The following is an 18285-nucleotide window of genomic DNA, read 5'->3' on the forward strand; positions in this document are numbered from 1 at the left end:
CGATATCCCCGATATCGCTTCAGCTTGATTTTAGCATTTTTAAATCATAGAGATGCAACAATACCGCTGTGAGACACGCACCCTTCATCGTGTTGCATTAAAAAACAAATAGGTGGTCTTGGTCTGCATCTGTTCTGTAATTAAACATAAAGAGATTATTATCTCAGCAGTCAGCCACGTGAGTTGCGGCAACATCATCCCGCTTTTCCACCGCACGCATGTCTCATATGATTTCCGGTCAAAGTGACATGGGTTTTCATGAGCTCGAGGGAGATAGGAACTATCTTGGCAGTGTGAGGTTTGCAGGCTTTGGTTGTGACAGCGCAGTGGGCGGGATTATACCTCAGATCAGGGGAGAGAGTCTAGTCTTTGGTGAGACTGAGGGGGAGTTAAAGAGAGAAAGGGAGCTGGGGTGCTCTTCAGAGGACGGAGTAAGTATTATTTTACTTATATTTTTCTCTATTAGCGCGGCAAAATGCCACACAATAATTGATCTTTCCAAGTGATTTTGGATGTTGCATGTAACCCCATAACCGGTTAAGGTCTTCTTTTTTGTGTGTGCACTGATCAACGAGGGCCAACCACTGTGGGTAGCTTGCCTTGGGTAGTTAGCGGTATACCAAGCTAATGTTAGCTATCTTGGAGGGATACTGACATGGGGCGGTTCGTTTTCCAACACAGGTAGCTAATCAGCCCGGGATGCTGCCAGATTTCATTCGCTTGTGCATAGTTTGCTTGGGACTTCTGCATGGCTCATGGCTAAGTTTTTAGACTTGTCAGTCTGTTGGAAGTATCTTTTGTGAATTTCCCCTCTTTGCAGTCAGCATAAGCTAACGCATTAGTGCTAGTTTGCTAACCGTGTACGCTAGTCAGGACCGCTGTTATTTTTTTAATAACATATCTGTTGGGCTGCACATTAACGTTTCGACTTGGTTGCTCCTCGCGGGGTCCCGCTGTTAAATAACACTTCAACTATGGACCTTAATATCTTTAATAGAAAGTTGCCTGCATTGCATGTTACATGGTGATATGTCATTCAGCTTGTCTAACGCCTCGCAGTTCCCGTTTTATATGCAGATACCTAACGTTAGTGGAGTAATACTGCTAAACGGCCTGGAACTATATTCCGCGAGCGCTGTGAGTCCACGCGCTGCGGTTGCTCAACACACTCAATACGGGCAACTCGGGGAACCCATAAAACCGCGTTAGTCATTTCTGCTCTCTGTCACCACAGTAAGCGTGTTTTGAACCTTCGTTTATTGACTAACATCATTTTCTGGGGTTGTCATTTGCTGGTGTCGCATTCTGTTGTCCAACACTTTAATTTGTACCGTATTCTGAAGACAATAATTTGACCGCAACTAGTAGGTTTTAATCTCAAGTCCCAATCTCCTAACCTCCTCGAAACAATTACGAGAAACCCATTTGAGCAAGTATGGCTGTTTACCACTCTTAAATGTCCTGGTATGGCAAAACTGTCAGGTTATTTCCGAACTAAGGGGAAAAAAACTGCCACTTGTCGTCCGTAACGCTACTGAAAGAACAACGCTTATTTCATACTTGCACGGCAATAGAAACTCACACACTGACTGCAGCTCGTCTCTTTAAATTACCTTCCACTTGCCCGTAATGTATCTCGTATTTCTTAGGGCTTCCAGGTACTGCAAGATGATTACGTACGTTAACGTTACACTCTTAATCTTGATTGACGACGTAATATAGATTGGTGCACTCAGACATTACCTGCAGTATCCAGGTCGATGTGGAGTGCAGCCACAGAGCACCTTTTGGTGTCTAGTTGAAGGGATCACTCCTTATCCAATTAAATAGCACCCAGCTTGCTGCAGCGCCAGCAATGTCTTTCAGTGTTTGTATAATGACTTGTGATTCTACATTCTATTATTGTAGTTGTATGAAAAGACGCTGAACATAAAACTCGGTGACACAGAGCGTGCTAGTCACCTGTAGTAGTCATCTGTACTCTGGTCTTGTTAAATAATATAATGACAGATAAGCAATTACACGGATTTTATAATCACAATATCTTGCTGCACAATATTGTATTAGCTGCAATGACAGTTGCTGTGATTCAGTTTGGAGATATGTTTGAATTTTCTAGCTAATACTGCGTTAGAAGTCTATTTTTTTTTTCAGGTTTAGCTGTGAGTAATGCTTCATTGTAGCTGTCTAGCGCAGCATATAGAAATTGAGTTTGTTTAATGATTCACTTAGATCATCAGTAACACAATCTGTTGCCTTGTCTGAGCCCTTTGAACTCAGACTGTTGCTGTCACTCAAGAATGACAAAAATATCTTTTCTTATTCTTCGCTGTGCCACCTTTTTTTTTTCCCTAATGGCTGATTATAGACATTACCCCTCTACTTGAGTGACTAATATGAGTCAGTAGATATTTGAATACTTTTTTTTTTAAAAAAATTTCAAAAAATTGTTATATTTCAGAGGGAAGATCACCTGACCTTTGTGGCTCATTAGTTCATTTGTAGAAAATCAACCTTTCAAGACCACACCTCTACGTCCTTTTCAGCGGTGCATGTTTTTTCTTTCTTTCTGTGCTGAAGAATGTTGTTCTCACCAATCTTACATGCTCCTTGCTGCTGAGATAACTGCTATAGCCACTGTGAAGTAATGCCGCATATCTGGTATACTTTCTTCCAGGCAGTTGTCGCCTGCCAAGTCTGTTCCTAACTCATCATGGATGAGTTCCTCTTACAGCTGCTGGTTCACATGTTCACTTATTTCATTGTCATGCTCTGCACTGCAGACAACTATAAGCCCAACATTAAGACAAATTACTAACATTTGTCCTTAGTGTACTCTGTAATTCTTCAAGTTTAATGTTTATAATTGCTAGTTTAAAGCATTATTTCACTGAGGTGACCACTGCAGGTCATTAATCTAAGGTGGCGTTAAGCCTCATGTAAACCAGCATGGAAAGCTAAATATAGTGTGGTTTTGAACCAGTGTCATGTATTCATGGTAACATTTACCAATGATGGCATTTTACTTATCTTTCTTACTGTGTGTGGATTGTAAGGTCAAGATTATTTCAAGCAGGGGTTTTAGGTTACAGGGTCTTTTAGTCATTCATTACTACTTGTTCATTTAAATCTTGTTTAACTTGGCACGAGAAACAAATTACACAGGTGTGACTACCAGTTATATGCTTCAGTTTTTAATTTCAGGAGATCAAATGTACTATAATTGAAGATTGGCAAAAGTTATTATATACTGGGATTGTGCCTAATTAAAATAATTGCAAAGCACGTGCTGCAAAATAGCCCTGAAGACTGTCAGAAGGTCTAAATATGCTACCAGTCAGTCTGACGGACATTTATGTTAGTTTTGGCATCTCTGCAACATGGTGGGCTCCATGGTTTGACGTGGCAATGATTAAAGGGACATTTTTAAAGTGGGCTAGATGATTTAACTGTATTATTATTATTATTTGTTCATTTGAACTTCAGCGTCATTGAGCTTATATAATAGAAGCATACTTCCAGACCTCAACTTCTCTCATCATAAAGCATTGCTGGTTGTCTTGGATGTTATCACTTGTGGCATACAGTATACAGTCCTGCTCTGGTGTAATCTTCTCTACACATTTAAACTGCCATTGTAGCATGCTCTGAAAATCTTGGGCAAGTAATATCATACGGTGGAGCCAATGAGAGAGCAATTCCTGCCTAATCAAGTCAGAGCAGTGTATTTGTGGGAAACAATCACTCCCTGAAATACCACTTGAATTTTTATTTGAATCAAATGCAATCATGTGGATCATGAAATCATTTGTCTGTTCCTTAAAGCTTCAAAACTTTCTTTCTAGTATACATTTTCACTTAGGCTATTTATTAACAGTTACAGCAAGTGGTTTCATCACAATGAATGCAGAACACATGCATGACATGTGTTAAACCATAGCAATGCATTCTGTACCACAGTTTTTTTTGTGAAATATATAATGCACAAGTCAACAATTGTGCATCCTAAAACTGAAATGATGGCAACAGCAATTTCAGACTGCAGCAGATAATGATGGGGCAGCAGGACCCCAGGCCACCGATCTGGTCTGTGGTATCGCACATAAGCAAGAACACAGAAAGCCTCTGATCTTCAAAGTGCCTCAATGAAAGATGCCTCATTTTGGAACATTTTCAATCCTATGCACATGAAATGCTATGCAAAAGCTCAATAAAACCATACCTCTTGCTGTGCATTTACATCTTTGACAGGAGGAAATTAGTAGAAAGCAGTAAAATTTTTATATTCATGTATAGTATTTCTGTGGCCAGTACTATGAAAGAAAAGGGGCATGTTTGATTTGATGATAACAAATTCTGTAGGTAAATGTTGAAATTTTAATTCTGAATTTGTCCAAAAAATTATTTATTTATTTATTTTTAACAGTGGGGGGTGGAGGGTAAGAATACAACTTTAACAACAGGACAGTCTTCCAGCACTCAAAAATACTCATGTGGTCAGTTTCTCAGTTTTACTTATTTAAATGCCCAGCTTTCCCCTCATTTATGTATGTAGCAACAATTATTTTTGACATGCTCTATAAATGTTAATATAAACAGTTTTGAGAAACCGGTCAGTCTTCATGTGCCTAGATGGCCACTATGTACTAAATTTTATAACTTGTCTGTTCTGTTGTTATGTAAGAGGTTAAAAACCGGTCTATAAGAATGTGTTTCACCTGCATTGCTTTTGTAAGACAGCGTCAAACTATTTGTTGGTAAATTTAAGATATTACTGCTTATGCTTTTCAAATTCGTACTGCTTGTTGTATAGCAAATTCTTTTTGTTGGCACAAAGGTTCAAAAAGAAAAGTACAACCTGTTCCTTAAAAGGTTTGAAAAGTAAATGCTAAATTTTTAATTGCTTAAAGTGGTCGAAAGTCTCAACACTAATCAGATCTGTTGCAAACAGGTTGGTAAAATGATTGGGTATAAAAACAGAGAGAGGCTTTTAGAAGTAACACAGACAGGCATTAACATCCTTGTAAAATTGCATTGGCAAATAGTTATAATGATAACTTAAATTTAATTAATTAATTAATTTAAAATTAATATTTTTCAACATTCACTTGCAAAAAAGAATTTCATCATTTATGAAGCATAATACTATAAAGCACTGAATGGTGGTCAAATTTGTGCCCTCGGGCAGTAGTGCCTTATAATTGTACACAGGTCAGGGAAATTCACAACTAGGAATGAATCCACAAATGTTTATTGAAACTCTACCAGGTGGGGGTTAAAAAAAATGTGTATAGCTGGCTTGTTATCAGTACAAAGTTTTACATACTGCACCAGAATTTTTTTTTTTTTTTTTTTTTTTTTTGGAAATCATGTTGTTCCAAAAAACAATTTACATCTGCTTACCTACAAGACAGAACACACAAAGAAAAAAAAATGTACGAAGACTATATTTAATAATATTAGAGCACAAATAAATGTTTTTAAAATAACGCGGTAGTCTTAAAGTGTCCATAAATTGATCTATAAATATAATATGATAGACAGTGAAATGCATATATAAAATGTTATTTCTATTTATCCAGCAGCCTTAGTTTTTGGAGGAAAAGATGATTGTTTACTTTCATTTCAAATGCTGTTACGTGTCCTTCCATACATGCAGTAAAAGGAGCTGGAGAGGAAAAGCGTGTTGACGGTGACACCACTGACTGTGCGTTCTCATGAACTGGCAGCCTGACAGCGTTTGAGAGCTACGTAGAGGTTCCAGTCGGTGGGATGAAGTAGCACTCTCAGCTGCAAGCCACACAGCACAAGGATGGCTGGGTGTCTCTGCTTTGTACCCTCCACATTTACATGGCCTGACCCAGTTCGGCAATGGCTAGCAGTGGGGGGAGGGGACAGTCTAGGGGAAGCTAAAAATATCACCTCTCGCATTAGGCAGCTCCATTGCAGAGGGATCCCTAGAATTGCTATCCTTGACTTGCATCAAGTTGTTGGCACATAAAGGTATTCAAATTGCCAGAGGGTTTCCTTAACATGGAAACAAAGACATAAGTATATTTATGACACATCCATCACTATTGTCCTGTCTACTTGTTCCCAATTGCTGCAATCTTCTTTGTAGGGGATTCATTGTGACTGTAGTTTTGAATAGCCTTGTGATGTGCATGTCTGTAATTCTTGGGTTAAACCAGCACACATCCACCCTGAGTTATCGGTCTGCTACTGAGGCTTGGAAAGGGTTAACTCTGGCCTCTGTCATTCAGCCATACCATGCCAGCTGTTGGCTTGGAGATCCAATCACAATCATTTTCCACTGTTGTAACATTTGAGCTGCACTGCAACCCGAAACTGACCCAGGGCAGCAAATGTTGGCACTTCTTTCATCTTGGCATTGTTGCTGCATGTTGGGTTAGGGGGTGTGAATGTTATAGTAAGACATGGGGTGGGAGGTGCAGTGAATTACACTGAAAATTATAGGCTTGTCTTGAATAGTCCATATGGTGCTCGAAGCAAGTTAAAGTCCTGCCACTTGATGCAAGTACTTTTGAGGCCATTAACAAATTTAGAAAGTCACATGCTTTCTTTAGGGTACAAGATGGTCTACCCTGAAATTCACCTGTGTCAGGTTGGTGGGATTTGTGGACTTGATCTGGTACAAAGAATTCCAAAACTATCCTGACTACAGCTGCATTTACTACATAGGAAATAATTTCATCCCTGCAATAAAACAACAACAAATGACTTGCTTCTTGCTCTTGGCTAGTATTTTTCAGAGGTGAAGGAAACTAACGGGTGGGAATGCTGCTTTTCTAACATTTCTACTGATCTCAATTAGTACTAGAGGTGGGAATTGCCATACATCCCACGATACGATATTATCACAATACTTAACGCACGATACGATATTATTGCAATTTTTTAAAACATTTTGCGATATTCAGATTCTGTACATAAAAGTAAACTTTATCAATATTCATTTTATCTAATATCAAAGTCTCGCACTCAGTCTTTCTCTCATTTCAGTCAGTTATATTGTTGACAAACTGAACGGTTTGTATTACAGTCTAGTCCAACTTAACTGAATGCAACCATCTGGTACAATTATAGCTATTCTGAACTATGCAATTTATGAAAACTATGCAGCCCATTCAGCAACTGAAGAATTTGAAAGTAAATTAAAACAAAATATAATTTTACATTAAATAAAAAAGTTTTAAACTTAATTAAAATAAAACATGTCTTAAATTAAAATAAGTAAACTGTCATGTTTATTGCTGCCAAAAAAAAGTTAAACACATTTGGACAGTGAAGGAATGTCAGGGTTCTTGCTCAGAAAAAGGAGCTGATCAACATGCTCTGAAGTCAGAGCATGTTGATCAGCATGTTCCAGTCCACAAAAACGTTTTTTGTAACAAAATATCGATTTCTGCTGTCCCTGTATCGATACATTATTAGCAAACAAAATATCACGATACTACACAGTATCGATTTTTTTTCCCCCCACCCCTAATTAGTACCACATACAGGAAGGGAGTGAATCAGTTTGTTGTGAAGTTTTATTTTATTAATGGCCTGTAAAAAGAGCCATCAGTGTTTAGACGACAGTGGAAACACAGACAGCCAGCAGCCATAAGGAACCCAGTTTCTTGACAGAAATTCCTGGGATTAAAATATGTGTCATTTGCTTGGAATGGCTATTGCTGATATACAATGTCACCTTTTTTAATATATAAATTTATATATTGTTTGACAACACTATAAAGTCTTGCGCTTTGAGTTTGGGGTGTGTATTCATGTCTGTGTATTTTGCCAGAGTAGATTGTGATTATACTCAAGAATAAAAATGAAAATGCCACATCAGGAATGAAGAGCCTAAATCTCTGGGCAGCACAAATCATGCAAAGGTGCATTTGTGTTACTGTTTGAAATGTAGAAAGTGAGAAAAAGCAAGTAAAGTATCCCCAGTGTTATTTCCAGACATGGCTTAATGTTCCCGTGTACCCCCACTGGTGCCTTTCCTAATGGATCAGATGGCTGGGTCCAGATTCCTTGTGCAATGCAAGATTAGTTTGACATGGCTTTTAGTATAGTAGTGATTTCATATAGAAACTGGGCCCATCTTGTTAGATCTCAGCCATAAATCCAGTTTTGTTCCTTCTGAAATGAAGAAATCAATAAAATCAAACCTTTCCTAAAACAGATGTACACTTGCTATGCTTCAGCCTCTGTAGTTTTATTAGGAGGTTGCTTTCTCATCCGAGCTTCTCCAAGACATATTTGTATCAACCTGGTTGACGTGAATGAGCCACATTGTGTTAGTCTGATTAACACTGAATGGACAGCAGCCTCTCATTGGAATGGACTCTCCCATGTAGAGCACCATGGAGGTCCCTCATGCGACAGATAGTCTTAATTAGATTAAACAAAAGGCTTTTCCTAGGGTAATCAGTCAGTTGGCCCTTGTTCACTACGGCACCCCAGGAGTCACACAGCAGGGAAGCCAGGGGCTTTATGACTGTGATTTGTTTTTAAATTTAATTTTGAGAGACTTTCTGTTGAAATGGCAAAGGGACTGATGTAGTCTAGAATAAATAGGGGTGTTTAGTCGAAAAGATTTGACTGTAATGTTGTATTAGAAGCTCTTCATCAGGCAGACTAAACTTGAAGTTATTTAAATTATACTTATTTTAGTGTAGTAGTCATATTCAAGGGTAGCAGGTTCAGGTTCAAGTTACTTTATTTATACCCGTAGGTTGATTTGGTCTGCAGTAGTGAGTCATCCATCCTTGCACGCACATATTCAATACAAACAGAGACAACAGATAAGCGTAATACAAAACACTAAAGAAATGAATAAAAACATAATAATGAATTCACCTGGCATAGGATTGTAAAGCTATGGATTTGTTCATCTAAGTGAAAGCTGCTGCAGTGAAGCAGTTTTTAAACTGTGTTGTTCAACAGTTTGGGGCTAGAAATCTTTCTCTCAAACAGTGGCTCATAAGTTAGTTTGTCAGGTGGTCTGGCAATTTGTTTGAATGAGTTTCTGTTCTTTACAGATAAATGTATTAGACCTGACACCAAGGGCAAGGAGAAAATGGATTCAGTGAGAATAGGATTAAATGAAATCATCATGGTTGTATCATTGTGGAGTTTAGTTTTTTGCACACAGCTTCACAGTTTGCTTCAAAGTTTCGCTTTGAATCAATAATTGTTCTGAGATATTTCTATGATTAAGCACATTCCCTCACTCATAATGGACGTGATCTCTTGTGTATGAGTGCACTTTCTAAAATCGGTGATCATATATTTTGTCTTAGTTACATTTAATTGAAGACTCATTATACCTTTTTAACAAAATCATCAAGTACTGGGCCGTAGCTGATCCCATTATCCTGGAGCTGACTAACAGTAACAGAGTTATTCACATACTTTAAAATGGTCCTGTTTTCATACCTGCTCTAACACATATTTGTGTGCAGGATAAATAATGAGCGCAAGAGTGTGCATCCCTGTGGGTAGCCAGTTGAGGAGCAGACTTGATTGGATTTGATCCCATTTCTCCAGACTTTTTGAATCGTGTTAGTTAAAAAGTCAAGAATCCAGCCCAGAAGACTTTTTATTCAGGTCAAATTGCTCTCTTCTGATTAAAACATGAGGATTGGGCTGAAAGCTGAAAACTAGCACAAGGAAGTGTTTAACATGCAGGTTGAACAAGGTTATTGTGACATATACTGCTCCTATCTGTGGCCTGTAAGCAAACTGCATAGGGTCAAGGACATGCCCAGTTTACCTTAAAATATCGATTTTCATGTGGGTTTGTTTGTTTTAAGATTTTCATCATTAATTGGGAAAAGTAGATTTAGAAAACGGGGACTAAAACATCATCATACATTAGGTCCATGCTGTGCCTGTAAAAACCTATTTTTAAAAAAAGATTTATCAGGTCCATGAGACTTCTTACTCATATGGATCAGAAGGCCTGTTTCACATCCCTCGCATCATGTTAAAGTGGTGTTTATGTTCAGGCTTACAACACAGTAGCAGGATTTCTGGTATTGCAAGCAAGATGTTATTATGTATTCACTTTGTCCTCATGTATGATTCTATGAGCCCAGGAATTCTTCCTTAAATGTTCACTTGGACTCAAGTATAGACTGATTAGAATGTGATGATCAAAGGTTCTGTTGATTTTGATAAAATATTGAAGTAATCCCATTTTGTTTACAACAGGTCTCTGTGAAATCTTAATTTTACAAATTTGGCTGGAATGACTTTAAAGACAAGGGGCTTTATGCTCCTATCCCAAGAAGTGAAAAGTGTTACCTGATTTTTGTGCACTTATTTATTACAGCAGGGTGTAAGAGTTTGTACTGTTTTTCTATCCTTTATGGTCAGCTTATTTTCTCTCATCTGTCCCTGGTTTTAGAGTATGTGTGTATGTGTTCACTGTGTCCTCTGCTCTCTGTAAAGAAGTTAAGATAACATTACTGAAGTCAAACGTAACCCAATAATTTACTGTAAGTGCAGTAAAAGCTTGCCAACAAGCGTTTCTGTATAAAATGACAGGGGAGAATGGGCTGACTACGCAGAGCATACCTTCAAGTGCAAAGCAATAAACTTAAGGTAAACACCTGGTTTAATTGCACTAATCTTTTTTTGCTCCACCTTGTAGCTATGGTCATTATAGAGAGATCTTCTGCCGTGCTGGCTTCAAGATTTGATATGCACTTTGTAATGTCTTTTCAACAACATTTGTATTTGAAACAGTGACTTTATGTTGTATCAGGGTCTGCTGTTTGTTTATTTATTAATACAGATAAGGTAGAAGACCAACAACAAAGCCTATTATTTATCACAATTCAAAAAATTGCCTTTCACAATCTGTACAGCAGGCAACATCCTTATTTATCAGATGAGGAACAGTTTATATTAATAGGAAAAACAGAAACATGAATTTGAATTGTAACTAAAAAGCAGATAGAAAATGGTCTTGTGGTTTATTGTGCTTGTCCATGAGGTCTGTTAGTTGGTTGAACTGTCATGCTTTGGCTTTAACATTGTTTAACATGGTTATTATTTTGTTATTGTTTGAATATGTTCTGTTTTTAATCACTTTATGCCTCATTCAAGTCCAACTCATGCAAGAGGCAAGACAAATGTGTAAAAGTGTTGTTGAAGCTCTGTTAACAGTAGATAACCAGTACATAATGCTCAAGAAGCTTTAACCAAGAAAAAGAATGCTCATTACTAGTCAAGAGTTTTATCTTGATGGCAAAATTATTTTATTGCAACTTAAGTAAAACTAATCAGAATCTCTTGCCAATTGATTAGAGACAGTTCTGCTAATAACGCAGCTACTTGTCTCAGCTGCCTCCAGCTTGGTAGGTTATATACTGAAAATGAAATGTTTTCCTGGCCAGATATTAGTTAGCATAAGCGCTATGTCAGTAAATGAATTTTAACCCCCCTCTTCATGTAATGGCCCATTTTGGTGTGAATATTGACAAATTTCTTTTTATGTTTGCTCTTCTCTTCCAGATCTGGATGCATGGTGATCTCTGGCTCTGTGGGTGATCCTCAGTCACCATGAAAGAATAGGAACTCAGCTCTCCCAGGGAAATGGCTTGTTTCATAATATCCCTTCTACCTGGCATATGACTCCAGCTGCCTGTGAAGGGCCTGTTGGCTGTTTATGGGAACTGTCACTGTGTTCACACTCTTGAGGATTTAAGAATTTCCAGGACAGCCCTTTTTTTTGGGTGTTTTTAAACCCCTGCTGTCAAGTCAAAGCAGCAACACTTTGCAATAGACTGGGGAGGCAGTAAGAAGATGGCGAACAACTCGTACAGTGGGGTGAAGAACTCCATAGTGGAGGCCAACCATGATGGAGAGTTTGGCTGCACACTAAAAGAACTGCGTGGGTTAATGGAACTGAGGAGCGCTGAGGCAGTAACCAAAATTGCGGAATATTATGGGGATATTCAAGGACTCTGCAACCGGTTAAAAACATCACCAATAGATGGTATAGTAACACTTTTACTCAACATGATTTGAGTTTGATCATTTACAGCATGACAGTTTTAGTTTTGGGAATGACAATGTGGTGCACACATAGTTTAGGAGGTGTGTCATCCACATTATTGATTGCCTTGACATGACTTCCTTGGAAGCTTTCACAAACCAGACAGGTGGCCAGGCAGACTGGCTCTGACCTGGGCCAGTCCTGCTCTATTTCAAGGCCTGTGTGGATATGTCCCACACACCCTCCTTTTCTCCCTTTTCACCTCTCTGACTATGTGTGCAGGTTTCAGACAGACCAGCTGTTTGCTTGGGCACAGTACCAGTCTGCAGGCAGGTAAATGTCCCACATGTGGAGGACAAAACAGGACTCTGTAAGGCTTGGTAGTAAAGCAGTGACTTTCTCTTTTGTGACTGTCTTCTTCAATATTAAATTCATAAGCTAATAATTAGAAGAATTGGGGGGAAAATTCCATTTAGGGTATAGTGAAACCCAAGTAGGTTGCTTTTGATGGTGCCTATCTTTTCTTTCTTTTTTTCCCCTGCTACTTCTGTCTGTTTCCCTTTATAGACAGTCTGCCTAATCACTAGTATGACCTTGACTGAACTCTTTATTTGTGGGGATTTTCATTTTGATCCCAGATTAAAATGGCACCACATATTCACTGTAACAGTCCTTTGTATGCAGTCACTCGGTGCAAGGTAAAAGTCTCCTGAGCTTCAGTAAACCAAATAATGGTAAATACAAGCGTTTACAAAACTGCAAAGCAACTGTTATTTGAGCAAGTACCATTAACTTACTTTAATCCTTAAACGTTCTTTTTTTTTTTCTCTCTCTCTTGGATAATACTGCGCATGCCATTTGTGCACGGTGCAGTTTGTCTAACTCCCTTTAGATTTACTAAAGGCAATGGGCCATTGTCTAAACTATAATGAAAAATTGCTGAATAGGAATTTAGCTGCTGAGGGAGCACAAGTTGTCTAAACATGCATGTGGCTGTGTAATGTTGGTGAATATGGAGTCCTGTCATATTTTCAGCATGAGTGACATTGGTTGTTGTGTAAATTGTCCTCCCCCTCTGCTCAGCTGAGTGTATGCTGTAAAAAAAGAGAGAATGTGGTTAGTTGAGGCCCTTTAGCTTTGCATTTTTCCTTATAAATCACAAAGAAGTCCTATTACTGTATTGATTTGTATTTTAATAAATGAAAAGATAAGTTAGCTGAATATTAGGGACATGTTTACATTGTTAAGCCTTCATTTCAGATCTTTTTTTTTTCTTTTGTTTTGCCTTCATTGGTGTCCAGCATATCAACGGTCTTGTTTTTAAAATGCTTTTAAGATTTTCAGCTTGTCCAAAACGATGAGACTGAAAGCAAGTTACTTGAAGGTTTCAAAGGGAACAGTCACTTTAGCCCAATTTATTTCAATAAATTGGGCTAAAGTGGCAGGGTTTTTTTGGTTTATTTTTTTTTTTAAACAAGACTGTACTGATGAGCTTGACTACATCCCCATTCCACTTGGTATACACCCACTGTTTCAATCAGCACATTTGTCCCTGGCTTGGGAAATTGAGCCATCATTTAAGATTACAGGATCCTGACAATTGAAAAGGGATTTCTAATTAGTTGGGTGGGCATTATTTGAACCTCTGAAGCCAATCCTCTGCTAATCCTCCACTTCCCAAGCTCTTTTCATCCAAAGAAGTTTGAGTAAATGTAGCTGTTAGGAATGTGCACTAATGTCTTGCTCTGCTTTAACTAGTTTGCATAATCTAAGACTTTAAAGCCAGCTCCATTTGCATGAGGCTAAATGTAATTTATCGTGGCAGTACGACTGCTATTTTTCATGTCTGTACATAAGTCTTAATAGACCACCAGAGAGCTCCCTATTCAGTTGGATTTCAATTCACTGATTCAGATTGATTTTGATAATTAACATGCCAGTGCTGTGAGTTTAAAAAGATGTAATTATGCTTTCTCAATTGTGACAGTGAGAACTGCCAAAAGCTTATTCAGACAATGCACGAAAAATGGTTTTTGACAAATTTTAACCCTTAACCCATTTGTCACTGTACTGTAGTGTACTAAAAAAAGAGGTGGAGGCATTTAAGCTAGAAAGGGTTGATGTCTTTTTAGATGGCAAGTGTTTTAGTGTGTGTGCTAAAATATTTTCTTACTGAGAGAGTTGAAGGGAGCGATCTCGCTAATACACGTAGCTGTCTGACCTGGTTTCACTTGTACATCATTTTTTACTTCCCCCCCGTTTCATTTTTGCTTCTGTTTCTTTTTTCCCCACACCGATAGCATAATTAGATATCATAGTCAGCAATAACGTTTCAAAGGAAACTCTGTCTTGTATATGCTTTAAAATATACTAAATGCTCACAGCAGCCCTTCAGCTTGTGAAAATGGTGCTATTGTTCTCTTTGGTATTTGTGGGGACTTAGTCAAGCCTAAAAAAAACATATAGTGATGTCATCTTCGCTTAGAGATGGAAGTTATTACAGTTGGGGCAAGAAGGTGTTGAGCTGCAGTAATGGGTGTAGGTGATATCATGCCACAGTATATAACAGTTGCTAAAACCACAGCATTTTTTTCTTCAAACCAAGTAGCTTATTTTCTGTGCATATTGAGACTCATCAAATTGTCATGGCCACTTTTAAATTAGTATTATTGGCAGTAATCCTCACAGTTATCCCTTGTTCATTGCTATTTTCACATTGTCTGATACTTGGGTCCCAGGGTATGCATCCAGTTGATCTAATTTATAAAATCTGACAGCCTATTTGTATCTGTCATTTTGAACAGGAAACCCCCTTATTCAGTGTCAAGGTTCGGACTGTTAAGTCGTAGTCTTTCTCTTTGTAATTCAGGAAGCCTGCATATCTTGTCTTCATGTCTAAATTCAAAGTGATATGCTGAAGCGTTTTGCCTGGGAGTGGTTATAACAGCTCTCAGGCTTGGTTTGGTTCAGTTCAGCGAGAAATTAGGAAGTGTGCTGATACACATGTAGTCATTTCTGGCTTGAAAACTGATACATGAGCACAATTATTTTCCTGTTTTGCTTTAGTTACTAAAGGTGTGCAGAGGAGTTCTGTTTCATTTCAACCTAATTCTGTAAAACTATGGAGATATTGATTTTCTAGTTAGACACTGTGCCTTTTGTTATTTGTAGTCTCAAAATTTCCTGAGTGATGTGATGATGGTACTTTGATCAACATGTAGTACCACAGATTTCTATTTTTTAGGGCAGAAATTGGATGATGATATCATTTGAGAGTCTCAATGCTCAGTTTATTAATCAACGCTGTCTTAGAGCAGATAAATTCCTACATGCAGCAACACCTAAAATCCTCTCATGATTTTCTCTGAAAAGGCTTTTGGAAGAAATTGTTAAAATGATAGTTATGAGGGCTGTTATAAACAACCCTATTTTAGTGTTTTTTATAAGAGAAAGAGGCGTGTAAAATTACAAGAAGTGGAAATAGGTTTTTGTCTGTTGAAGAGTGTGAAGTGGACTTTAGATTCACACAAAAGATTATCTCTGCAAATTTACACTGTACCTGGAATTGGTGTTACTTGCTGTCACAGAGAACTGCGGTCCTGGAGACACCTGCTGTTGTAAGAGCTGCCATATAGATGGTGGTTTAACAGATGTTTAGCTCTTTCTGTTGCTAGATTGCGTCAGTGTAATGGTAGAGGGCATGCAGTCAAGAAACTGAGATTAAAGTTTGAAGATTGATGAGGTTTAGTCTGTCAGCATATAGTATAGCTGAAATGCACTCCTTTTCTTTATTGCCCCCGTAAGCCCCATGGCTAAAAGTAGGCCTTCGGTCAACAAGCTCTATCTACAGGAAGTAAAACTCGCAAGGTTTCCTTAGATTAATCTAATTTGGAGAAAAAGGCAGGACCTTTATGTCCAGATGACTCTGGTTCTCTCACCCGCTCATCTTTCCACGGCGTGCGACAGCTGGCTGTCAGCTCTGGCTGCTTGTTGCTCTCCCTATGGCTCCTGAGGCACACAAACTTGCTGCCGCCTGGGGCTCCCTTGCACCCGTAGACATCCCAAAGTGGAAGCAGGCTGGCAGGGATGAATGGCTTCTCTTGTGAGAAAGGCTTGACATTAAAGAAAAAAAAAAACATCCCCTATTTAGGGCCTGACTCTTTATTTATCATTTATAATTATTTTTATTTTTGTGTTTTTATTTAAACTTGAAGGAATCATTGGTTAAAAAAAAAAAGACATTAAAAAAAATCAATCAGTATATGGTTTTTAACATGACTATTCATCAGTATTGTAATCTCAACTATTTTGATTACTCCTCTTGTTTCAATTGCAAACTACCTGTCACCGTCAACTAAACTCTAAAGTGATCTTACCATAGTAGGTTATATTAACTATTATACATACAATATTATTATATTATATTAACAGGTAAAATACCATTTAAGGTCTCGATTACTTTTCTCATCCTTGAGAATCCATAAAACTGCTAATTAATTTGATAAGGTGGTTACCTGCTCAACTAGTCGGGAATGTCAACCACCAACTAATCATCATGATGAAGCACGTTAAATGTGGACGGGGCTTAACTTAAGCAGAGGTGATGGAAATCCCATAATCCAGTTATCCTAATTGGACTCAGATGTGCTTCATATTATATTAATGTAAATAGGTTGATGGTTAACCTTTTAGCAACATAAAGAATCTTTTTATACATTTTACTCACAGTAAAACAGTTCACCAGGTTTGATTCGCCTCCTTAGCAAATTAATCTACAAAAGGTTGTACAGTGAACAATCACAAGTCCTCTTTTCTTGATTGTGTGCATAAAAACGCAAGTTCGGAATTATTTCTCAGGCTTAGTTTGTTGAGTCAATGATGCTTAGTTGTGGTTCCCATCTCATTTAATTGTGACAGACCCAGGGTAAAGGTTTACCTTGACCTCTTACTGATGACTGAAAATGACAGTACTCAGATGGGTCAGCTTGCACAAGCATCCAAATTAAATGGATGCAAGAGGCCAAGGCCAACCTATTTTCTGTTTGTGAATCAAATGGAGAGATGACACCTTGATCGGCTTCTGTCACTTGTATTTATTGCTATAATACAAAGGGAAAATGTGGTGTAAAGTTGAGTGGGGTATTAGCTGTCAGCGTGTTTTAATTAGAGGCACAGAGAATTAAAGGAGATGGTGAGAGACAGCCACGGAGCAGCAACAGTCAGCTTTGCTGGATAAACCCAGTCACTATTTTTTTTTTTTAATGTGTTGTGCTGGTGGTGAGTCATTCTTCTCACCTCTTTTAGAAAAGTATGTGTTAGGTTGTAATGTCAATTAAGCATTTAACTAGTAATACAGGATTATTTTCTTCTTTACACAAGTTTTTATTGACCTGCTTGGTGAGTAGGAATGAGGGAAAAAAACGGCAATACCCTCTTTTAATTAACTCGCATCTGAAATCAATGGAAACAATTTGGAATTTTATGAAGCAGTTCACTGAAGTCAGCATTTTTTTATTGTAGTTATTTATTTAAGTAATTTATTCAGGAGTAAAGTTTAGCCCAACCATTATCCTACTATATTCACTGATTATAATGAATTGGCAAGGATAAAACACAAATCAACTGTAAATGTATTTAATTCAAGCCTTTTTAAAAAAAATGTTTTTAGAGCCCAATTATGTCATCAGTTAGCAAACTGACACACAAAACAAATATCAAGGTTTATATTTTAACAGGAAAAAGCATTTACTTTGGGATTTGGTGTTAATGTTAACTCAGTTTTCTGATATTTTATATGCTACTTTATTGGCATTAGACCTATTCTAGATTATTAGTGAAATCTAGAATTGGTGGGACTACCATAACTTGATGGAAAATGAAATCAACACGATGTATCACTTTTATATCATGATACATATCTGTTATTTAAAACGTCTTCATTTAAATAAGGTGTTTATTCCCTGATCAGAGTACATTTCCTAGAAGCAAAATTTAAGGTCTTTCAGTCAGGTCTTTGTACCTGCATGATGGATGTGCGTAAAACACTCACAACATCACTTGCAATGAATCCAAAGTATTTCCAAACTCTTCCAGAGAAGAGTCTACAGAGATTAAATTCTTAATTCAACAGATATTTGGTTATGAAATGACCACAAATGACACGTCCATTCACTGTTCTTTCACCCAGGGCCCAACAAGGGCCTGGAGTTTGCACTGCTCTCCAGGTATTCAGTTTCCTTTCGTGATCCAAACACATGTAT

The 18285-nt window shown here is 37.8% G+C and overlaps 1 protein-coding gene across 3 annotated transcripts in view; it reads left to right on the plus strand.

Moving 5' to 3' along the window:
* The first annotated feature begins 276 nt into the window (after positions 1-276).
* atp2b1a (ATPase plasma membrane Ca2+ transporting 1a) overlaps positions 277-18285 on the plus strand; it is a 39253-nt gene continuing 21244 nt past the window's right edge. For all 3 annotated transcript variants that reach the window (XM_085252935.1, XM_085252937.1, XM_085252938.1), the window contains exons 1-2: positions 277-431; positions 11542-12025. In XM_085252935.1, the coding sequence (XP_085109061.1) occupies positions 11833-12025 (193 nt within the window). In that variant the 5' untranslated portion in view covers positions 277-431; positions 11542-11832. The remainder of the gene's footprint in view (positions 432-11541; positions 12026-18285) is intronic.

This window comes from Mchenga conophoros, linkage group LG17, assembly GCF_057382185.1.
Source record: "Mchenga conophoros isolate Kocher_MC1m ecotype Shallow Benthic linkage group LG17, M_conophoros_male_GT1.1, whole genome shotgun sequence".
NCBI classification, from domain to species: Eukaryota; Metazoa; Chordata; class Actinopteri; order Cichliformes; family Cichlidae; genus Mchenga; species Mchenga conophoros.